The sequence below is a fragment of the Anguilla rostrata genome, chromosome 7 (assembly GCF_018555375.3).
Source record: "Anguilla rostrata isolate EN2019 chromosome 7, ASM1855537v3, whole genome shotgun sequence".
NCBI lineage: Eukaryota > Metazoa > Chordata > Actinopteri > Anguilliformes > Anguillidae > Anguilla > Anguilla rostrata.
Window position 1 is genome coordinate 42,785,016 of NC_057939.1, and position 24,602 is coordinate 42,809,617.

The 24,602-nt window shown below is 41.8% G+C and overlaps 1 protein-coding gene across 4 annotated transcripts; it reads left to right on the top strand.

The window, feature by feature from the left end:
* The first annotated feature begins 677 nt into the window (after positions 1-677).
* Positions 678-24,360, top strand: trim2b (tripartite motif containing 2b). Of its 4 annotated transcripts, XM_064344450.1 has the most exons (13): positions 678-844; positions 3,460-3,521; positions 11,695-11,873; positions 12,978-13,215; positions 14,927-15,078; positions 15,690-15,870; positions 16,246-16,969; positions 17,643-17,746; positions 18,632-18,799; positions 19,595-19,763; positions 20,376-20,446; positions 20,711-20,851; positions 21,290-24,360. In XM_064344450.1, the coding sequence occupies exons 3-13, from the start codon at positions 11,740-11,742 to the stop codon at positions 21,440-21,442; spliced, it is 2,235 nt and encodes a 744-aa protein (XP_064200520.1). In that variant the 5' UTR covers positions 678-844; positions 3,460-3,521; positions 11,695-11,739; the 3' UTR covers positions 21,443-24,360. The 4 variants fall into 4 exon arrangements, with proteins under 4 accessions (XP_064200520.1, XP_064200523.1, XP_064200522.1 ...); XM_064344452.1 differs by lacking the exons at positions 678-844; positions 3,460-3,521 and adding an exon at positions 5,736-5,823; XM_064344451.1 differs by lacking the exons at positions 678-844; positions 3,460-3,521 and adding an exon at positions 8,530-8,726.
* Positions 24,361-24,602: the final 242 nt, after the last annotated feature.

The following is a 24,602-nucleotide window of genomic DNA, read 5'->3' on the forward strand; positions in this document are numbered from 1 at the left end:
AATCTTCTTCAGGTTGGGTGTTTAGTATATGCTTGAGTGTATTACTCTGGGCTTTTATGAGTATTTCTTCACTCAGATGCTGCTTTCCATCCTAACTCTGAGCTGAGTCATCATAAAAACTGTCTCTGGGTTGATGGAAGTGTGACTACTGTGATGAATGGACGTAGCTGTTCATAACATACTAATTAAGTGACATTTATTTATAGACATCTAATTTTTTTTTTTTTTACATCACCATGGTTCTTAAGCTGAAGACAAGTTCCAGGGGAAATTAAAAACAGAATTGCTTAAATTTAACAAAAAAGGTCAAAAATTAAATTGCTAATTTTGACCTAAAATTAAGTCTAAGGCAGTTAGTACATTTTCTGCGGGTCTACTGTGGTTGCTTGGTGACTTATCGGTGGATGAGGTAATTGAAGTTCAGTGAAATGATCCCTGCAACTACACTACACTACCTTCATCTCAATTTTTTCTTATTTTTCATGCCATCTCTATCCCTCCATCCCCGTTGCTCTTGCTCTGTCACCCTGTTCCTGTTCCCTGCTGCTCCTGCACAAGGCTCTATCAGCTGTTCACTTCAGCACCGTCAGTCTCATGAAGCCCGCCCTCGAGCCTATGAGCTATGCTCTGATTGGTCAGGGCTTTCCTCTGACAGCATAGCCCCTCCCGTGCCTGTGCTAGAGCTGCTGGCTGTCTGTTTCTGTTGTTGTAACGCGACACTCAGACCTCTCTCATAAACAGACCGTTAATGGCAAGAAATGGAGCTGATCGCCAGATAGACACTGCAGCTTTGGAACTCCCCTATTCTTACCTGTCTGTGACTGAGAACAACCATGGAGCACAAGTAAGTTAATCCTTGATTTCTTGTGTGGAGAAAGACGGAGGGAGAGAGAGGCTAAGAGCATCTGCAGGATGTGGTTCTGTGCAGGGAGGGGAGGGGGAGGTGATCCTGGAGAGGATAAAGGCTGCTTCGCAGTTGGTCCAAGAGATAGGAGATCCCCGTCTTTGTGCAATGTATACAATACAATCCTATTGTAAGCATGTTGTTGGCCTGATACTGTCAGGTTTTTATGATGCTGCACCCTCTACTGAACTAGTGATGTATTGTGAAGGCATTGTGGGTGATAGGTATCCTGATTCACAGTCTAAATACTCACAGGTGATCTGATTACTGAACCACTTACCCATAGTGTGCCTAACTTGGGTATTAACATTATGAGCTGTGATAAGATGCATTCATTGCCAATTGTATACAAAAATAATTTAGTTTATGGCTTGACTAAAGCGAGATTTGAATGTTGTTGTGAATTTTGGCATTTTAGCTGACAAATCTGCATGCCATTTCCAAAATCTTAAGGAACTACCCATTGGATTGACTATGCATATAACATTAGGTCTAATGTCACACATATGAGATCTGAATCACACTGATTGCTGTACAGGTTCACAGTAGTTATGCTGTCACACATGCACTATTTTACATGGAATATCTCAGGACACAGCAGTTTTCCAACCAGTCTGGCTCAGAACAAATGTAGTTGATTCTTTACAAATATTTCTTGTTGGCTGTATTTAATTTATTCATAAGCAAAGTCTGGATATTACAGAGATGCTCTGTGCAGCATTATACAGTGTAATGTTCCCCTGGCACTAAGGCAGTGGGTGATTCAAAGTCATGCTTGATGCAGAATAACGTCTGTAGAAAAAGCGTGAAGTAAAATGAAGTTGCCTTTTGTATGTTTTTTCATATAATTCCATATTATCATTCCCTGTTATTTATTTAATGTGTATTTAATGACTTTTTCTAATACTAAATTACTTTTGATGCATGAAAAGAAGGAGCCTTACCAGAATTACTTCATAGGGACTAACCTGAATAAGGAGAGTTGGAGCTCTCAAATCTCAGAAGCAGAACATCAGAAGCAGAACATGTATAATAAAACTGGATGACTGATGTTTTGACATTTAGGATGTCTCCCTCGTGGTCAACAGAAAAGCAAGAGCGTTTTTCTGTTCACTCTGGGGAAGACGTCCAGATGTCGAAACGTCAGTCACTTTGTTTTATGAAACATGTTGTTTCTGCTTCTTATTTCTGATAAGGTACAGATAGTCAGCATATTCATATTTTCTGTCCAGGGTCAAAAATTGCAATTCTGTTTACTTTCATTTTTCCAATGTTGCAGATGAAGTCCTTTTGACTGGTTGATAATTTGTTTTGTTCTGTTGTATTGGATTGAAGCAGTGCTGATGGCTGCTTAGTTAATAAGCTTCACCATCAGCTGACTAAGGGGACTGTTCTCAGGGTCCAGCTTTTGGGTTTGTAGGGCTTTGAAGTATATAAAATCTTTTGAACTTGATTAGTCTCTGTGAAGTTGTTTGAGTAAAGACCTTCCTTGTGAACCTTGGACTGTCCTAGCTGTGAAGCACCTATTTTGTCATCTTTTATTAGTTGGTCTGAAGTGCATTCAGAATTATTTATTTACTTTTAAAAAAATCTTTTTTTTTTTTTTTTTTACAAAATTTCCTTTATTAATCTAAACTACCAAAATGTCAATGGTATTTATTTTAGATTTAATTTCAAGTATCCATGCAATGATTTAGTCTTTCTAAATCTTCCTTAAGGGCCCTTATTGGAAATGTGATAATAGTGATACAGGGAACTCCTTGAATATCTCAAGGAAAGTCTACGGTCTCATATTTCCTTTGCCTCATGTTTCTATAGCAGGGCACTTTCCATTTCTTTTGTGTCCCCCAGGTGTATCACATTAGCATCATAGCTTAATCTGCTAATGCTGGGTCATTATTTCCCCCTATCTCTGTAACAGTAGCAGGGCCTTGACAGGTCTGTAGTAGAAGTATGGTTTGCATTTGCTGGTAGCGGTAATGTGCATGGTCAGTAGGGAAATAGATATTTTGGTGCAATGGTGATACACTAGTTAACACTAGTGGATTGTTTATTTCACGTCTACAGAAAACCTGCTATCATCATCATACGTGTGGCAGAGGTAAAATGGTTGTGCCATAAACCATGATAGCCACCTCTTGGCACTAAGAGTAGTGATTTAGGGCTATTATGTAGGCGTTATATATGCACATGTACAGCATAAGCCTCACTGGACATGCAGGGCAAACAACCAAAGTTTACTGAGCTAAATCTCCTACCTCACAGGACTCTAACCAAAATGCATCGTGATTCAGCTCATTCATGATTCATCCAGTGGTTTTAAAAAAGCAAGATGACTTAATCACAATGGGACACAGCCATCTACAGGTGACCTACTATTCACTTAACTCAAATTCTTTGCAAATCTGCTGCCATTTATGCTGCTGCTGCCATTTACCACTGCTACCTCCATTACCAATAGTGCTGTACAATATTATTAAACTGCAAAATAGGGCCCACTGTCATATATTTATGAATGATTGACTACATTATTACATTTTCTTTCATTTTGGCAGTTGCATGGAGTGACTACATTCATAGAAGGTCCACACTCAAACCTGTTGCCTGTGAAGATGAGGTAAGCAAAGCTACCATATTGATTTGTACGATTCTCCCTTTTTTTGAATGGCGCTATCTCATAGCCAGTAGTATGATTACAGAGTAAAATTACAGAACTGCAGGTTTATAGGGGTGGATGTCATGTACCAAGAATGAAAAGGCATAACTCTTCACTTTTTTAACTTAGAAATGAATGCCCATGCATTGTGCTGAACCAAAAATTACGCTAGATTATTTATTTATTTATTTATTTTAGAAAAACCACTAAAAAAATCACAAATGAAAAATTTCATTAAATTGAGTAATATGATCTTTGTGCCAGGCCAGGAATATTTTTGGCTGGACCGCAACAGCGGGGCCAGCCCTACAAACGCGAATGTCTGTGACTGAGTGACTGAGTGAGTGACTGAGCGAGTGATGAAGTTACACCATTGGTCGGCTGTGTGTTAGGTCCAGCCATATACTAGTTTGAAACTGACACTTACAAATTGGGGGAAGAAATAAATTTAAAAATGTCTTCTCTGCTTCAATCTTGGCCATGATCACTACTGCCAGAAGGCCTATCTGATGCCTACATCAAGTGCGGTTGCATTTACAGTAACTGAAATGTGAAGCGTGTTAGCTGATTGGCTGGTCCCTTCTGATGTTTGCCAGTTGTTCTGTTGTGGAAAGACATCCATGTCCAAAGCAGATTTAAGAAGATTTATCTTCCTTTTGGTCTTATTATGACTTCCTGAGCTCCCGCAAATGCAACTGCCTGCCTGTTTCTGTACTGGTAGTCGGATGGGATAATACCAATAATCTAGGGCCTAATGGATTTTAAAATTATATAGGGCTGCTGAGTTGAAACCCCTCTCAGATGTTTATAGCTAAACATACATCAACTGGTACCTTTGTACCTGTACTCTCACCCTCTGGCACCTCTTGTTAACAGGGGTGTAAAGAATGATGCTGATCAGTTGAGACTGTGCCAGAAATCCATGTGAACCTATTTCATATTCAGAGGGATTTCCTGTGGGAAGTTTAAGACTGCCTCTCGGTGTCTGTTCGTCTCTTCAATGACAAATGTGCAATATCTGACCACTGTGGCTTGGCATGTTACTCAATCAGGATTATGAGGCACATAAATGCTGATATGTATTTATGTAATATTCTAACTCCAGAACTGAAGACTGGCTGGTATTGTGCCAATGTGGCATAAGTGGTTGTGGAGCAGGATATGTTACCACACATGTTTTTGTTATTACTGACATTCACTTGAAATTCTTCAGCTGATAACCTGTGAAAACTAGTAATATGTATACATTTTAGTCATGTGGAGTATCTGAGAAAATAAATATCTCTTAAGAAATTAATTTTCATTACAATTACGATCTGTGGGGGTGATCAAATCATGTGACCTTTTTTAATGCATGATGAAGGATCCTTTAGGCCTGAGACCTTGTCAGCAGTCTGCAACTCTATGGTATCAGTATTCAGCAAATGTTTTTAACCCTCTTTGCTTCTCCTGCAGTCTTTGAAATAAATATATCGTGATTAGATAGCGGTCTCGCCAAACTTCCTTTGAGGCAATTATGTTGGGCAATTTGTTGCAAAATACAGAAATGTTAAAACTATGGCCTGTATGAAACCATCAAATGTATTATCCTAAATAGTTAGGTTGCATGCTACAAAGGCTTTCTGATTAAAGCGATGGGAATGATTGCGTGTGCACGTATGGCACGGTTCTGTATGTGTTTGAGTGTGCAGGAGGTTGTGAGCAAAATACCAATAACTTGGTGTTCGGACATCGATCTAAGCTGGGAGAGACCCTGTGGTGTTTTGAAAAAAAAGGCTTCATGCGTCATTTGCCTCAAGGAGTCAAGATAAATCCAAGATACATACAAAGTAAAGGGAATGTGGGTGACTTCCTGCAGAGCGCTGAGCCCGCACACACAGACGCATGTGATCAGAAGCGCTAGCCCGGTAGCCGCTTATATAAACAGGGCCGGTGACGGAACTGCAGGGAGGGCTGCCCGGGGGCAGCGCCGCCGTCTCTCCCTGTCTCCGTCACGCGCGTCCCGGTTTTCATTTTTTTCAGTTTACTATACTAAAGGCCATCGGTGTCGCGCTGCCATTTGCTGGTGCGGGGAACCACCGCGGTCAATTTTCAGCTGACCTGGGTGCTCTGGAACATACGGCGGGAAGGAAAAGTATACTAGGGGGTGGGGGTCGGGGTGGTTGGTAAGGGACCCTGATGGTGTGAAACACAGCCTGGATGCAGGAGAGTAGTGCTGGGATCCTGGCTGTCTGCAGTGTGAACAGTCTGTCTTTACAGTTTGGTAAGAAAATGATCTTTCAGCCGCAGTTTATTTTTTTGGCTTTACAGCATTGCATTTTTAGGCAAATCTGGTTTGTGTGATCACCCCCTCAATCAGAGTGAATGTCTCGATAGCCATTTGTGTGTTTTCCATTGTCATTTGCCAGCTGACAGTCAGAGGGAGAATTGTAATTCTGTTTGCGTGATACGTGGAGGCGAATGTGAATGTGAATTCTTTCCAGGTCAGTTAGCCTGCTTGCAGATATTTTTGTTTTTCTCTGCACTGCATCTCATCTCGTCTTGCAACAGATCATGCAACATCTGACTATTCTTCAAGTCCTGTGCAGTGTGTGACACATGAATGAGTTAAACAAATAAATATGGTGAAATTTGTGGGTAGGTCAACATGCAAATTCTTTTTTTTTTGGCAAATGGCAGTTGCAAATGACTGATCTATTGATATCTGTTTCCACTTTGGAAAAAAGAACAATACTGCAAGGGGGCAGTGTGAAGTATTGTTCCAAAAGTCTGTTGCAATGTAACAGAAAAGCAATGTGATGCAATATAATGGTCAAGCTGGCATTCATTTGTGTTAAATATTGGGACTATTTGGTTCTCCAGTACCCGACAGATAAAAGATATCTTAGACACCCCTTAACGTTGGAGTCCCAAACAAAACTTATGAATGTTTGTCATTGGTATGGTTTTACAGATGGAGATCATACTTTATTGGTCTGTATAGTGTAGCCAAACTGGTGGCTGTCCTGAGTTCAGCAGGAGTTGGCGAGCATGTTTATGGATTTTTGTGAAATAATGGGGACCTTGTACCGGAGTACTCTTTCTCAGCTGTCTAACAGGGCCCTTCAGAAGGGAAACACCACGTCCTACCTGTAGCTCGAAGGTTTCCCAAAGGGACTCAAGCCTGGAGCCTGTTGAATCTCCTCGTCCCTTTGGCTGTTGTTCAGAACTGCCTGTATTGGAATATATAGGTTTAAGGGACAGTGACCGAATGTAAGTTAATACTTAGCAAAAGTAAGTGAAGTGGCCCTTTAGATGTGGGAAAGACAGGCACAGGACGTCTTATACTGTCTGTTGCGTGCATACAGAAGTGCACTCAAGTTCTGAATCATCATATATCACACCCTCTCTTGAATTCTGAGTCACCCTCAGGCTACAGTCAGCTGCTTATGCAAGCCAGGCAAGGCATATTTAGTACAGATGTTGGTCTTGTTCATCTTAACAGTTCTGTGTGAGACTGGTGCAGCTAATCTCCCCCTCAGCATTTCACTGGAGCTCAAAGCTCTCAATCAGTGAAGGAGTCTGTGGTGTGCAAAACACGGTGAGCCATTTACTTTCTGCATAAACCGATTATGAGTAATCAGTAAATGGTCAGTTTCCCAGTTCCCAAGAACCCTTATAAATCACAAGAACAGGCCATTAGTTCGTCCTGACTCATCATTTTTTTGTGTCAGTAAAAATGGAAAGCTTAACTGTATGTTGCTACTCACAAATCAGTCAAATCAATCAAATCCAGACCTCGCTAATGCCAACAGTGTGGCTATGGTTTACTTCAGCTGTGCAGCATTGTTTCTTTTAGATCTACCATGTGCGCACTGCAGTCCTCTCCGGACAGCAACACAGCAGCATAATTAAAAATTAAAATGTGCGCTATTCAATGTCATGGCATGAGACTGAGTTTCATTTCATATTTCAGATGGAATGCTGCCTTTATTGTAATCTTCCAAGGTGAAGACATTGGTGTGTGCTGAAGTCAAAAGGGGAAAACTCAATAGACAGAAAATGCCTCTCTCATTTGTGCAGCTCTATAGGGTTATGTCACACATAGCTACAGTGTACAATCCAAACCACAGTGAATCTTCGAAGATTAATTCACACTTGAGTGTGGGCACACACTCACACAAACACACACACACAAATGTCTGTAATACATTTTTTATTGCGCTCGGTTCCTGATAAATGCGAAATGATAATTTTTTATGTCATGCAAATATATAAGGCGTACATATGTTTGTATATATATGGACATTCAGTCCGGAATAAAGATTGATTGATTGATTGATTTGTAGGCAGTTGTACATGTGTGCATTCCTGCCTGTGTGTATTTTGTGTTGTAAAATGAATGGTGTGTGTGTGTGTGTGTGTGTGTGTGAATATTATGTATATATTCACACAATATTCACATTGTATAATTGCAGATGGCAAGGCACCTGTTATAATACTGTATATCTGGGTATATCTGCAAATACTCTGTTCATATGTGCATGCAGTCAAATGTAAGCGTTAGTGCGTGTGGTGATGGGAATGGGTCTGATGCCTTCCACATAGCACGTTGCCTGGGGACTCTCCTGAGACAGCAAGGCAGCAGGACGTGCTGCGACAGTGGCCCTGATTCCTCGCTGCTGCTCCGTCTAATCCTGTTAGGCTGCATCCTACTGGCTACGTCTCCGATCTGCGCAGACAGCCTCTCTGATGCGCGCTGCCATCCGCGTGCTCATTGGCTGATCTTCGAGCCGGCAGCAAATCTCTCCACTGCTTGCTACTGCATCCCTATCCCAGAATCCCTTGCAGGGGTTTGCTGCAGTGAACCACCAGCCAGCACAGAGAGAGTGAGGGAGGGAGGGAGGGAGGGAGAGAGAGAGAGAGCGAGAGAGAGAGAGAGAGAGAGAGAGGCCAGGGGGCGGGGAAACAGGCTCAGTAAAAATTGATTGCCTTCAAATAACGATGTAGGGTATCTTCCACAAGCATTTTTGTATGTATGTTTTTTATTTATTTATTTTCGATAATTCAATGTTCTGATATCCATTTTGAGCCTGGTTGTGTATCAGTCACTCTGGAGCTGTGGAGTATCGCTAGATGACAGCAAGTAAGGGGATATGCCTGAAATCTGAGGATGGCTTGGCTATGGTAGGGTTCTGTCAAACGCAATGCATGATGCTGCTCTTTGAAAAAAAAAAAAAAAGCTAGCATATTAGATTTGTATCGATTGTGTGTGATTGTGCTGGACTTTGAGATGTTGTCTACTGAATCTGTAGTAATGGCTCATATCATATCAGGCCAGTGAAAGGTACATAGTATAGTGCTATTTACTGTTTATTCTTTTGCATGTACTTTATTTCTTTATTTCAAGAACCTTTCCAAAACAATTCTATTACTGTATATAGAAGAGTGAAACTATGTTTAATAGTTTCCTAGAGGATAACAAGTTCATTGTTTACAGTTTTTTTTAACCTAAATACTCTGAATGTTAACTTTAAGAATGGAATCAGCTGTAGGTAACAAAACATTAGTATGTCAAATATAACCCTTACAGTCTGCTACACAAAAATATAAGCTAGTATCACAGATCCAAAACCACCAAAACCATCCTCGGTCAATTTTTTTTTCCACTGATGCCAACCAGCCTCATACTAAATGTTACATCATCATTGTAATGAAGGCATGGCTATGCAAGTGCTTGTCATTTTCATACTGTATATATTAGCGCTGATGGATAGTCAGCTCCAAATCTGTTTTTGGCTCTTTGCTGTGTGCTGTGAGCCGGACACCTCTCCTCTCCTCGCTTTCTCTTAATGGGAATAACCAAAAAATACTGCCACAATAAGCTTGGATGTTAATTATGTTTTGTGTTCTGAATCCCGTCCAAAGAATACCCGTGTAGTATTAATGCCCCTTCCCACCTCTGTTCTGCTTTAGGTAGTGACAGGTGGGCATAGCACTTCCTTTAAGGGTGTTCGGGTTAGCCTGTGCTGACCTTTAATTTATGGCCCCACTTAGCCCAGGGTGTAAAACAGTACTTACAGCTTCCTTAATGGCAAGAGGGCTTTCAAAACAGTCTGGTTTGGGTTACTGTATGAATCATGTTCGATCCCTGTGGTTTGTTGATGTCTAAATACACACTGGTCCGTTACATAAGCAAACTACAAATGTAATTCCATTCATCCTAAATTATTCCAAGGATCTTTTAGACTTTCATTCTTCTGTGTCAGGAGGTGTTTGTAGTACGACCCTTTACTCTAAAATGAATTATACGAGGTCTGAGAAAAGTTTCACTCAAAAAAATATGGAATATATCAAAGCTGCCTGTTTATATTTTAATGCTTCCAAACACACAAGTCACCTGACATTCATTTATTATTAGCATTTTGTTTGTACCTGTGACTGAATTATGTGGTATGCACCACTTAGAACTGGTTATATGAGATTTGTGAGAACAACCTTCCCTCTTCCTTAGTTGCTATTGGCAACAAGCTCTTTTCGTCATGATATTTTCTGCCACAAAATTTATGTCAGTGGCTTAAAATGCTCAAGCTGTTTTCATTTACTTGGAAATAATATCATATCTTTCCCTTCTTTGAATTTAGGTTATTGTAATGTACAGATGGTCCCAATTATTTTATTTTGGGTAAATGAAGAATGCTCAGAACATATTCACCAAAAGACTGAAATGATTGATGTGGGTAGTATCTAGAGAATATTACTTTTTAGTGAAGCATTTAATGCTTCGGTTAAGTGCTGCACTTTTGTTTTACACTACTCAGGTTTAGCTTTAGAGGGTTGCACCTGCCATTTTCACTATGTAAGTTTTTTGAGGCAGAAACTTGAACTGGTTAGTGCATGCATTCTGCCAGAAATGTGATTTTTCAAATTTCACATTCACAACAGATATGTATTACAGGCTAAATCTGAGTTGAGTAGAATGTCTAATCTCTTCCCTTTTTAGGTCACAGTTAGCACTGATTGTAGTTTTTCCTGGTTTTAAAAAAAATCTTGTTAGCCTGGGCTGCATTCCACAAGTTGAGAATCAGAAGAACATTTAGTAAAGTTTTGACTGTAGAATTTATTAACTGCACAGTAAAATGTCCAGTGTAAATTCAACTCTAAAAGAGTACATATGGGGTCCAATAGGGACCATATGTACTCTGTAAAACTTGATTTATCACTGAAGATTTGACTCTGTCCTCCTCATCGATTTGAAGCTGTGTTCGGTTGCAAAGGGACAGTGATTGAAACTGCAGTCTCCAGTGTGTCCAGTGTCTTGGTACTACGGTGGCCTGTCACGGGAGAAAAGGTTTGGGCATCAACAAGCTACCCAGAGTGTACTTAATGTGAAATCATCTAATATTTATAGACTGAAGCAATAGCCTTCTCAGTCATTCTAAGCTAAAAGCTCTATCATCAGTGAATAAAAGCCTCTTCCATCCTTCTTTGAGGCACTGAAGTGTTTGAGCATTTACTGCAGGCCAGCAGTGATGTCATACTGGAGACTTCTATTAGATAAACATTAGAGTGGGTGAGCTTCATTAGTGCAATATATGGATAAGGATTTGGAGGAGAATAACACGATGTTGTTGATGAGAAGGAATTGTGAAGTCTGCGTAATCAGGCATACATGAAGTGCAAATGTCACAAGTTTGCTGTGCTCTGTCACAGAAGCTACGGAAGCACAGGAAGTTGCTCATTATCATAATATAAATTAAACGTTCAGGATAAGATTAATGCAGTGGGCGTGTATTAGTTATGTGCATGTGTTCCTTATGTGCCATTGAGACAATATGAAGATAGATTGTGTTGCATATGCATTTCTGTATTATGAATGTGTGGGATGTCTATTTATGTAAGGATGTCTGCAGTATTTCTGTGCGTATGTATGTGTGAATTTTTGCGATAGGTTGTGTGTGAATACATGCATTTCTGAGTGATTGTCTCTTGAGTGTGTGTGTGTGTTCATGTGCGTGTGTGAGTGTGTGTGTTTGTGTGCACTGCGCATGCACGTGCATCTCAAATCAAGCTCTCTCTCTCTCTCCCTCCCTCCCTCCCCCCCCCTCTCTCTCTCTCCCTCCCTCCCTCCATCCCTATCTCTCTCTCTCTCTAGGGTGCAGGGTGAGAGGGAGAGGGGCCCCTGTGTCAGAGTGTTAGCATGGCCAGTGAAGACCCCAGCCTCCCCAGCCCTGTGGTGCGGCAGATTGACAAACAGTTCCTGATCTGCAGCATCTGCCTTGATCGCTACGACAACCCCAAAGTCCTCCCGTGTCTGCATACCTTCTGTGAGAGGTGAGAGCCACGCTGCTTTCAGAAGCAAGAAGCCTTCCCCTCAAAATCCAGATTTTGAGAGCCGTGAGTGAAGAATGAAACAGCAAAAAAAAAATGCTCTGCATATGGTCTACTCAGCTCAAATTCGACTTAGTGGTAAATCTGATTTGTACAGCATATGCACAGCAGATGTTCAGTAGGTGTGGCTATTGTACAGTAATAAGAAATGCTTTTCCTCCTTCGCCTTTAGTTTTGGCTAGGATGTTTTTTGGTATTATTCATAGCAGTGTTGACATTAATAAATATGGTCCAGTAATGGTGAATGTATTTCCTTGAATTTCTGATTAAATTTGTTTGTGGCCTGTCATAAGAGTTCTAATGCTAACGCCATAGTAAAAAGGAACAGGTTTTTGGCATGATTACCTTTCCAAGAAACAATATAATGCTAATTAATTGCGCAGGAAGAGAATTTATTAGAAACATTACTGAGGGGACAGAGACTGTGAGGGAGTGAATACTGTGGTCACTGATGTGACTGTGAATCCTATGCAGGTTACCTGCCCCCAGCTGACAACAGATATTTTACAAATTTGTTAAAGTAATAGATGGTTTGGTTCCCTGTTCTAGCCACTGCTGTTTACCTATTAGATAGTTATTTGATTCATTACATAAAATCATAAAGTGATAGCATCATGGCAACAGTGATATACCAGAGGTAAGCCTAACCTAGTACTATAAGTGACATTAAGAATAAATTCACATTAACACAAATGTATTATTGTAGTTTATCTTGGTGCTGTATGTTCAGTTCAGTCTGCTGCCTCCTGATTAGTGTACACATGTCTAGCAATGGAAAAACACCTGCTCAGTGCCTGACACTCTCTGTTAAATCAACTACAACAAGGGCCGGTTTCCCAGACATGGATTAAGCCTAATCCAAGAATAAAAGAAAAATTAAATGAAGATCTCTATTGAAAAACATTTTAAGTCTAGGTCGGTTTAATCCATGTCCGAGAAGCCAGCCCTAAGAGGCCAATAAGAAGCACAGTATCAGAATGTTAGCCTGGACATTTAGTAGCGTGCGGCAATGCCTGCTCGCCTGACTGCGTTGCGTCCCTATCGCAGGTGCCTACAGAACTACATACCTGCCCACAGCCTCACCGTCTCCTGCCCCGTGTGCCGGCAGACGTCCATCCTGCCCGAGAGGGGCGTGTCCGCGCTGCAGAGCAACTTCTTCGTCACCGGCCTGATGGACGTCCTGCAGAGGTCTCCGGACAGCAGCAGCGAGGCCTGCACCGTGGTGGAGGCCATCAACGCCGTGGCGACCACCCCGCCGCTATCCTGCTCCAACCACGAGGGGAAGGTGAGCACCCCTCCCCACCCCCCCCCCCATCTCTCCTCCCGCCGCATGCCAACATGCTAAGCTAGCAACATTGTGGAGTTCAACACAAGATCTCGTGCATTAGGTCCAAGATATTATACTCGCATTCTTCATTTTGTTGCATTGCTGAATGGTGGTGGTGTGGTGCAATGGTTGGGGAACTGGGCAGTTAACCTGAAGTCTGCAGGTTTGATCCCCAGGTAGGAGACTACTAGACTACTATTGTTCCCTTGAGCTGGGTGTTTAACCTGAATTGCTTCAGTAAAAAATATACTCTGCTGTATAAATGGATTTGTTAAGTGAAACTAAGAATAATGTGTACGTTGCTCTGGATAAGAGCATAAGAGCTCAATGCCTGTAATGTAATTACCTACTCAAAAATCACACACACACACATCCAGAGAGTAACCACTCCACTTTTAATATGTCCAGTTACTAAGGTGTCTGACAATCTATTGTATTGATCAGTATGTCACACCCACCCTGTGCAAGCGTGTGTTATACTGATATGCTGCTGATATATTTAAGATGCTTGTGTAGGACATCTGCATACAGTATAGTCATGTGTTGGGGTATAGCCTCATATGTGGCCTCTGCTATATGCACAGTCACTGTTGGGTTTCTGGATTCTGAGCCAGGATGGCAGTGAAGACCATCTGGCCCAATATGTCCCTCTCTGGGCTCAGCATTAGCTCCGCCGTAAAGCACGGGCTGCTGTACGTGGGCGCTATGCAAGTATGCATGGCCTCCGTCCAAGCATTTTTTTAATTGGACAGGGGGTTAGCAATATTCTCTCTCATTGGACCGTTTCCAGTATCCTGCCTAATCTGTTAAATCAAGACCAATGAGTTATCTGTGGAACACATTCATAACTGGAAAGGGAATGGGGACTGCTAGAATGGATTTGTTTAACAAATTGGAACGAAATCAGCTAACAGAACTCCAGGAACGCATTTTCCGGAACATTTTACCACTCAGAGCTAAATGAGTGTGGTAGCGTGAAAAGAGCTGGGATGCGATGGCTCTGACCATGTTGCCATGGTAACTTAACCCCAGACTGCCAGTGTGGCATATAGCAATAGGGTGCATTGTTATGGAGTAAACAAAAGAGACATCTCACAGAGGGGTTGGATAATGCACCATGTGATTGTCTGGAGTTGTTTTCTCTTGTGCTATGGTCTGTCCTGTGCGTGTGGGTGTGTGTGTTTTTGTGTGTGCATGCGCGTGTGTGTGCATGTACGTACATGTGTGTGTATGTGTGTGCATGCATGCATTAATGTGTGTATGTGCGTGTGTGCATTTATGCGTGTGCACGCGTGTGAGTGTGTGTGCAAGAGAGAGAGAGAGGGAGAGATGGCGAGACAGAGGCTTTCATGAGCGCATACATGCGCAAAGCCGAAAAGAGAGTCCTGTAGTAATATACTGTATATTAGATGGGTCTGTTTCTATTCATGTTTCAGGCAGGTAGAATGTGCGCAGGACTGACAGGCGGTGTGTGAGTGGGGTTGACAGGCCTTTTTTGGGGGCGGGGCTGACATGCAGTATGCGGTGGGGTTGACAGCCTGCGCACAAGCATTGGTTGACAGGCTGACAATGGGAGGAGCTCATAGTCAATACACAGGTAGGACAGACAGGCCATGCGAGGCTGGTACTGACTGGCCCGGTGTGGGTGGGGCTGTGGCACCGTCCCCAGGTGAAGGAGTTCTACTGCCCCCCGTGCGAGACGGCCGTGTGCGAGGACTGCGCCAGCGGGGAGCACGCCGAACACCCCACCGTCCCGCTCAAGGACGCGGCGGAGCAGCACAAGACCTCTCTGCAGGACCAGCTTAACGCTGTCAAGAAAAGGTACCGCCCCCTTAACCCTGCGCCTTTCCTGCATTGCTTTTGTGGAAGCCCATTTAAACACGTTTGCATTTGTAGGCCTGTCGCATTGCTACTGTGTCTAGCGCGCGACAAGGATACGTTCCCTCTGGAACACGCAAAGCCACTTATTCCACTTACTGAACTCTGTAGCTGTTACACCAGAGGACTGTATGTTTTATGCAACCAGCGGATGACTCACCGAGTTGTTATTGTGCATTGAAGCAAGCATGACCCCAGCAACAGAAGCCCTCCCTTATTGGTGACACTATGGTCAATAATGTGCTGCTCCATGTGACTCCTGCCTTACTGAAGTCAGGATCCCATTCCAGGCCACTGGGTACTTCACTGCTCTGAGACTCAGTGCTTTAGCTGGATACACCATCCTGGTTCCTGTGACTCATAATACTCTTACGGCAACTATCTGAGCCATAGACTTTCACTACAGTACACAGTTTATACTTACAAGGAACACAGCCTATATAGATTCTACATTATTGCAGAGGCACAAGGGAAGGGTACAACTGAGTTTTCCCAGTACAGTAAGCAGAGTCTTTTCTTGCCCTCCCCCGTACCCCTTCCCCTGGGGTCCCCAGGCTTCCGGAGATTGACACGGCCATGAGGGCTCTGTCAGACATCCTGCAACAGCTCGGCGGGCAGCGGTCGTCCATCGAGGAGGACATCCACGCCACATTCGAGGAGCTGCAGAAGACGCTGAACGTGCGCAAGAGTGTGTTGCTGATGGAGCTGGAGGTCACCTATGGGCTCAAACAGAAGGTGAGGTTCTGTCGGTCTTCTGGCTGCCTCTGGGAAATGTAGTTATGAATTATGAATCCTGTAGCTATGAATAGATGCAAATGCCATAATGTCATGTATTTTGATTCTGAGCGTGACTCTGGTGGTTCAATCTTTCTAGTGAGAGTCTGTGAGCCATTTGTATGTAGCCCAGTGTGAGAGCACTTTGGTAAAGTTGTTTCACTCAGGTGTGTAAAAGCAGTCTCTGTGTGTCATATTGAGTCCAGTCTCTGTTTGTGGCATTTTGTGTGTAAGCTCTCTTTTTGTGTGCTGTAGGTGCTATAGCATGTGCGCTTGGACGTGCTGTGAATGCCATAGGTGCTTTGTATCTTTTAGCTGTCTTTGCGTGTATTGTAGGTGCTCCAGGCCCAGCTGGACTCTCTGCTGCAGGACCAGGAGAGCATCAAGAGCAGCTGCAACTTCACGGAGCAGGCTTTGAGCCGGGACTCGGAAGCGGAGGTGCTGCTGGTCAAGAAGCAGATGAGCGAGCGCCTGGGCGAGCTGGCCGGGCGGGAGTACCCCCTGCAGCCCGAGGAGAACGACCAGCTGGACTTCCTCGTGGAGACCGAGGGGCTGAAGAAGTCCATCCACAACCTGGGCACCATCGTCACCACCAACGCCGTGGCCTACGAGACGGTGGCCAGCGGCGAGGGCCTGCGCCAGTGCGTGGTGGGCCACCCCACCTCCGTCACCATAACGACCAAGGGCAAGGACGGCGAGCTGTGCAAGACGGGCAACGCCGGCCTGACGGCGGAGATCTGCACGCCCGACGGGAGCGTGGCGGACGGCGAGATCCTGGACAACAAGAACGGCACCTACGAGTTCCTGTACACGGTGCAGAAGGAGGGCCACTTCACCCTCGCCCTGCGCCTCTACGACCAGCACATCAAGGGCAGCCCCTTCAAGCTGAGGGTCGCCAAGTCCGTCGAAGCCCTGCCCACCGCCGACGGCGCCAAGAAGCGGGTCAAATCCCCCGGCAGCGGGCGCATCAAGCAGAAGGGCGTGAAGCGCACGGGTAGCATGTTCAGCACCGCCAAGAGGAAAGAGAATCCCGTGGAGGATGACCTCATCTTCAGAGTCGGTAAGCGGCTGCTTGTCTTGAGACAACTGCTAAAATATAAGGTCAATATTTCTTAATAACTTTATTTTAATATGTTTTTGTACCTCATATTAATGCAGACTTTTATGATTTGTTATGAACTTCATGATTCTGCTGAATTCTTTCTGGGGTATTTAATTGTAAAGATATTCTTGAGAGACATCTTTATTTCAGTGCAGTTTTCATTATCGGCCTGTAACTCTGTGGGGAAAATATTTTTAAAAATGTAAAAAAAGAAAATGATTATTCATTCAGAAATGCTTTAGAATTTAGTTTATCTCATTTTCACCTCTGACTCTCACGTGTGGAAGAAATCCAATTTGTTCTATGCTGTGATAATAGTTGAAATTGAAATCGACTCACCTCACATTCAAACAGTCCATAATTTCATAATCAAACAGTACAGATCCAACAGAACAACACATTCAAATCTCCTTCAGCACAACACGGCCTTCCAACGTTAATTATTCAAGACAAATATTGATCTATGAGCAGTATAAGGGACCACATCAACACAATGTGCACTTTGGCGATGTGCTTAATATTCTAATTAATTGGGATGCCAGTAGTTGAATATGTTTTACAACAAATTGACACTGAATGGCTGGATGTACTGTCAGAATAACAGGCAATAGTTGATTTGCATGTGCTCCAGGTACAAAAGGAAGGAATAAAGGCGAGTTCACCAATGTGCAGGGTGTGGCAGCATCTCCAAATGACAAGATTTTGATAGCAGACAGCAACAACCAGTGTGTTCAGGTAAGCACACTGACATGCCAGTGCATCCAAACCTGTGAAAATATTCAGCCTGAAAGTTTATTAAAAATTGTGACCTAGGCTGCTGGGTAGCCGACTGTAGTCAGTAGCTCCACAGGGCAATGCGCTATTGCTGATTGCATCGCCCAGGGTACGAGGGGGGTTCATTAAATTACACCCCCCCCCCCCCTTAGCTTATTGGCTGCCTGTGGACTGCATGTTGAAGTCACATGAAAGGTCTTCATCTGAGTCCAATCTATGAGAGCTTAGCTGTAGTCTGCGGTGTGAAAAGAAGTATCTGGCAACACCACATGTCTCAGAGGAGAATCATGGTTGTCTACACTCTCCAGAATCAGCAGTGGTGTTTTCTCATGACTGTGGCGGCAGTTACAGACAGATGGCCATTCCAAATTAGAGTGGGATTTGGACTTCAGGATGATTTCCCTCATGAGGTCTGCATGACAGGACTGAAGGTTGTTGGGGGAGAAACTGTAAGGGTCAGTTTAATATTCATGAGGCTTTTCCATCCACATTCATATGAGCCTGTGCAGATTTAAGAACTACAAAGGTAATTCTGCCACATTGGATGCAACAGAGTCAAAAGGAGAGCCTGGCTCAAGTAGATAATCCTTATTTCTTCTGGTACGCTTGTTGACCAATTGCACAAATCAAATAAACAGGTTCAGGGCAGTTAGAAATGTGTAGACAAGGGTTTTGTTACCTCCTCTTCAAGCTTGTTATTAATGCTTGGTAAAACCCCCAAAGACAATGACTATAGACTAGACTATAAATGTAGATACTGCCAAAAAAATATATCGAAAAGTGTTTTTAATAAGTGACATGTTTGATGTTAAGGAGGAATAGCTGAGCTAATGTACCTTCTGGCAGATCTTCGCCAATGATGGACAGTTCCAGAGCCGGTTTGGGGTGAGGGGACGGTCCCCCGGGCAGCTCCAGCGGCCCACGGGTGTGGCTGTCCACCCCAATGGTGACATCATCATCGCCGACTACGACAACAAGTGGGTCAGCATTTTCTCCAGCGAGGGAAAGTTCAAGGTGGGCTTGTCGAGTACACCTCGCCCAGCATTTGGCATCTCGGCCTGTGTGTCTTCGCTGACGATGTGTCCGTGATTAGATTATGTGTTTGTGGCACTTTTTTTTACTGTGGTTTGAACAGTTAAGTTCCTTCACGTGTCTTAACTTCATCTGAACACACATTCCCACCCTCACACTCTGTGACTTCCCACACTCACATTCTGTAACTGATTCCCATTGTTAGAGACAAATGGCTACAAATAGAGTTAAATCACTGTTTGTTAGGATATATAATAGCCACAGATCAAAGGGGTGTCACCGGCAGCAGGCCATTTGGGTGTCCCCAGGAAGTCTGTTGCAATGAATATTCCTACCTGGGAACGTTCACACTAGGCAATAACCACACCTCTCAACAGTATACATAAAACCCTCACTTGTGGCTGCCTCGTTGAGATTTGTATGGAACGCTTGTCATGGCATCATGACGAGTCTCCCTTTACGCATCGAATTAAAACCTTTTCAATTGGAAAGTGGTCCTCAGTGTGTTACTTCACCCTTCTCAACTTGGTTCCACATGGGAGAAGATTCCCAACAACTGCAAGACATTATTAATCAATTGACCAAATATTACAGCCAAATATTATCGACTGGTTGGTTGATTCTGCCTTTCTCTTCTTTACCAAGCTGCTTACATGTTCAAATCAAAGCATATGTGTTTGTACAGTAAACATCATTCAAATAAAAAATGTAACTTTAAATAATTCTGAATTTAAACTTAGGATGGAACTGTATTTTGGTTTTCTCTCCCCTTGATAGACAAAGATAGGCTCTGGTCGTCTGATGGGGCCCAAGGGTGTGTCTGTGGATCGCAACGGACATGTCATTGTGGTGGACAACAAAGCCTGCTCTGTCTTCATCTTCCAGCCCACCGGCAAGCTCGTCACCAAGTTTGGTAACCGTGGAAACGGGGACAAACAGTTCGCAGGTACGCTTGGCAAGAGTATTAAGTGGAGTCTTGTTGTGCATGTAATGACATTGCGTTTTTCCAGTCATCGACTGTCATTGTTGAAGTTCCCACAGTAGGCTGGATCAGGAAATGATTCTGGATTTAGGGTGGATAAGAGCATCTGCTAAATGCCTGTAAACTAAACATGTTGGAACCCCTTCCTTTCTTGAATTATGAAGTTATAGACTCATCCATGTTCCAATCTGCAATTTTTCATCCCAGGGGGGGAGTCGCGCAAATCTGTAACAGAATCTCAAATTCATTTCTTTGCCATTGTATCCTATTCCTTGAGGTATGCTTTTTCCGGATCGCATTCAGTACTGTACTCTTCTCCAGCTGAGTTCTTGCCAAACACAAAGATGAATCAGTATTAGAAGCTTTTGATAAAAAATTTTATTTGACAGAATGTACTTTTGCATTTTAATGATGATAATCTCTGTATTAAAAAGAATATGGCCATTTTTTGTAATCATTTTTATCTTGTTCATTGGAGACATGTTATATGGTGATAGGTGACCGTATGTGATTATGATAGTTATGAAACCACGTTATGAATATAACGTTAGTTTCTCGTTTCATCTCCCTTTCAAGGCCCTCACTTTGCAGCAGTGAACAGCAATAATGAAATCATTATTACGGACTTCCACAATCATTCTGTCAAGGTACGGGCACTTCTCTTTGATGCATCTCTTAACAAGACACAGGCAGCAAAAACAGAGAATTAAGTTAGTGCTTCTTATGTTTAAAAAATGTATTATTGTAAACAAATGAATAAGTGATCAAATAAATACAATTCGCAATTCACCCCCATTGCCACTAGGGTGAAAATTAAGGTGCACAGTGTACCTGTAAATGTATTAAAAAATGTAGTAAACGTGAACCAATTTTTTAATGGCATATTAATGGGAAATATTTGTTGAATGCAGGTTTTCAACACAGATGGGGAGTTCCTGTTGAAGTTTGGGTCTAATGGAGAAGGAAATGGCCAGTTCAATGCCCCTACAGGAGTGGCAGTAGACGTAAATGGCAATATCATTGTGGCAGATTGGGGAAACAGCCGAATACAGGTAAGACCTAAGGGAGTGATGTGTTCCACATTCTCGTGAGTGCACCTATAAGGTGAACAATACACAGAATTTAGTTTTTACTAGTATTATTTGTCCTTAACTATGAGTAGAGAAATGTCAATATCCCACGCAGCAAATGCTGCAAATGTTCACTATGACTATTTTTTTTTTTTTACATTTTTCATTCTGTGCTAACTGAACTTTAATGTGTTCTAAACCATAAAATGTAACCCCTAAATGTATTACTTGTTCAGCTTCAATTGGTACTTTGGTGAATGTTTCGATTTAAACTCAACGCCTGAAACCCAGCATACGCATCTTTCACAGTTCTGGTGATTAATGATGACAATCGTGATGATGCCATTGGCACAATCACGCAGATGAACCCAGGGCTTGGGTCTGAAAATGGTTCCCTCTGTCTCCTCTCCCATTGAACAGGTATTCGATGGCAGTGGTTCCTTCTTGTCCTACATTAACACATCAGTGGACCCTTTGTACGGACCCCAGGGCCTGGCACTGACCTCGGACGGCCATGTTGTGGTGGCGGACTCTGGGAACCACTGCTTCAAAGTGTACCGCTACCTACAGTGACCAGGGCTTCCCACCTGACCTCACACTTTCACATCCTTGCACATGAGAAGATGGCCATCTTCACCTGAGGCTCTTCATCTGGGACAGACTATGCAGACTTTTCAGCTACTTATGATTCCGCTTTCAGTCCAGAATCTCAGCTGCAGAGCTGTTGTAGCATAGCTTGTGCTACCAAGCTAGTTCATTCGAAATGACCACAGCAATGATGATTGATTTAGTTACATAACTGGTTAGTGGTTATAAGCTGTACTGAGAATGGAAGCTTGTTTACTAGTGCAACAATATTGATTTTAACAACAACTTTAATTACTGAAACTATAACTAGCAGTTACTCTGGAATGTCTGCTTGCAATCATACTACAAATAATATCATATTAAACTACACCAAATATTTGTCAGAAAATTTGCTGAGAACTATGTTAGTTCATCTTCAGATTTTTGCTTATCCTTGCAAGACGTAAAGCCTTGTGTTTACAAACTTGAAAAGTCTGCACAGCCTTTCCATTTTCATCTTTGTGGCCTTGTTGTAACCTTTAAACTTTACTCCCAAAAACCCAACAGCCCTCTCCCCACCTTATCTCTTCTTCAGTATTTTTGCACTCACATTCTAGCAAGAAGTCAAGCCAAGAAATTAACCTGGCCCTGAAAGATGAATAGTAGCCACCATAATTTAATGTTATCGTTTGATCCCTTTAGTGTGGTGATGACCCTGGTGACCATGGTAGTCAGCTCTCCTCAATGCCTGTGTGCTCATGTCATGAAATGTTTGCTAATTGCTCTTATTAGGAAAAAAAAAGTTAATGCCTGATATATTTACATTTATTTAATTGCACCATTCTCTCTGTTTTCACTATTTATTGCCCTTGACAGTTGAAAATATAATATTTTGTGTAAAGCTGAATATCTCTCTCTATATATATATTAACACAGTAATTTAATAGTTTGCTATTTTGTTCATGGTTAACAACCCTGACTTGAAAAATAAAATGGTATGGCAGCTTTGAAGTTCGGCTAAATTTAAAGCAATCTATTTTGTTCATAAGAAAACAACTATATATTTGTGAAATTACCTTTAATAACCAATAATATTTGAAGGAAAATTCTGTGTGTGCACTGCACTTGTAATCACGTTCTATTTTCTTGTGGTTCGACACTTAACTAACAAACTGTTAAAAGAGACTTGCAATCTTCTCTAAAATGTTAATCTTCATGGTAAGGACTGAAGAGTATAAGTCTTGTATATATTGTGTACTATTTTTTGATGGCACCAATACAATACTTATCACATGACTCAATATAGCAGGGTACTTTCAATGCATGGTTTTAGAGTTATACAGTTGTAGCAGCTAGAAAATATTGACATGCTTGCTTTGAGAAAAAAAAAACATCTTTATTCTGTAGTGGAAAACATTTGGAGGATGTAAATGTGTAGTTTCCTCCATTGCAGGCCATTTATATGTTTAATCGCAACTAGGTTGTACAAACTGTCTGCCCATCATGAAACGTCTTTGACCATGTTGAATGCACTCTTCTCAGTTACCGCTTGACTATTAACCCAAACTTCAACACCACACTCTGACGTATCTGACGTTTATAACAAAAAAAAAGGTAGCACTTTACTTTTAAACTCCAGTACCAAATTCATTCCATATAACTGCTCGTTAATTTGCGCTATAATTTCTGCTATAGCAGAGTGAGCCACAGACTCTTGGGGAAGTGTTGGACTCGTCAACTTGTCATACAGTGTTATCAAAATTTTGCAACAGTGCCCCTCCATCCTGAGCTTTAAAGTAGAGTGCAACCGAAAATGGTACCTGTTACTCCACAGCCATCACAGTTATTCTGTTTTTGGTGAATGAGATGGTTTGTTTCTTAAAGAAATGTTGGATGTTGTACAGTGTACATTATATGGCATTACAGATTGTAGTAACTATTTTTTTTAGACCTGAAATAAACAATTTATTTTGCCACGTGGTTAATAATGGATATTAGGTATTTGTGGCACTTAGCCCATCATAGAAGCAGCAGTGTAATATCTGCTTGAAAAATTATTTGAAATGTATTTAAAAAGGAACGTATTTAACAAAATTGTTTTTATCCTTTACTCTGGTTTATACATTAAAATAGCGCCTCCCGTTCCTTTCAAAGATTTCAGAGCACTTTAAAGTGAGGGTGGAAACTTACCTCAACTGTTAAGTCCTGATGTGCTAGTCAACCTGTTACTTCCTAAAATTATGAGAACTTCTGGAAATGTGCATCATTTATGCAGTGAACTCATTCTTTATTCACCAAAAAGGTAACAAATGAGATTAGAAATTCCACATAGATGAAAATCAGAATAGACAGTATACTGTTAGTCATGCTAGTGCACACCATTGACTTGGATGTAGATCTCTGGTCAAGGATTCTGAATAAGGGAATTTTTCATTTAAAAAAAAAGTTAATATTTAATATTTACTTCTCACGATAAATTATTCAAATTAGGTACAATACATTAGTATATTCTATGAGAGTAATTGTTCATTCTGTTTTATTTTCTTATATCCTTAACTTATTGTTTTCATCTTTTATGTTTGTGTGATGCCAATTTTAAGGCTAAGTGACCATGGTATGTTTGTATGATTTTCACAAAGTGGTGTTACATATTTATTTAAAAAAAGAAATTATAAACTACTTGTGGGTACGTTTTGTATTGAGATATGTCCTTGGTTAATTTGACTGTGTTGTATTTTTTTAATGTCTGTACAGAATGGATTTGTTTGATACAGAGTATTTGATAGATTGTGATTGTTCTGAAAGTCCAACACAAAGTAATGTCAAAATGCAGCCTTAAATGATCATATCTCATAAATTTAAACATGGGAATGTTTTCTTACCAATGTGAATCTGCCAACTACATGAAGTGCATTTCTTTTTTACTCTCTGTTCACATTTATTGAAATAGCTTTACAAACCGCAAAATGTGCTTGTTGCGGGTGTAAACTATTCTACGGTTTGAGCATTCCATCACTGACCTTAATTTAATCACATGTATGTGCTGCACATTAATAAAAAAATAAAAAATGTTGCATTGTTTGAAAAAGTTGTTCCTTTTTTATATTGATATGAAAATTGTTTTTGTTGAAATGAGGAAAAACAGCAAAGATTCTTATCGTAATAC

What these genes read in the sequence shown, in the direction of transcription:
- trim2b (XM_064344450.1), top strand. Translation starts at nt 11,740, where the DNA reads ATGGCCAGTGAAGACCCCAGCCTCCCCAGCCCTGTGGTGCGGCAGATT. An exon ending in GCTCCAACCACGAGGGGAAG is followed by an intron (nt 13,216 to 14,926) that starts GTGAGCACCCCT and finishes CACCGTCCCCAG; the next exon opens with GTGAAGGAGTTCTACTGCCC. An exon ending in CTTAACGCTGTCAAGAAAAG is followed by an intron (nt 15,079 to 15,689) that starts GTACCGCCCCCT and finishes TGGGGTCCCCAG; the next exon opens with GCTTCCGGAGATTGACACGG.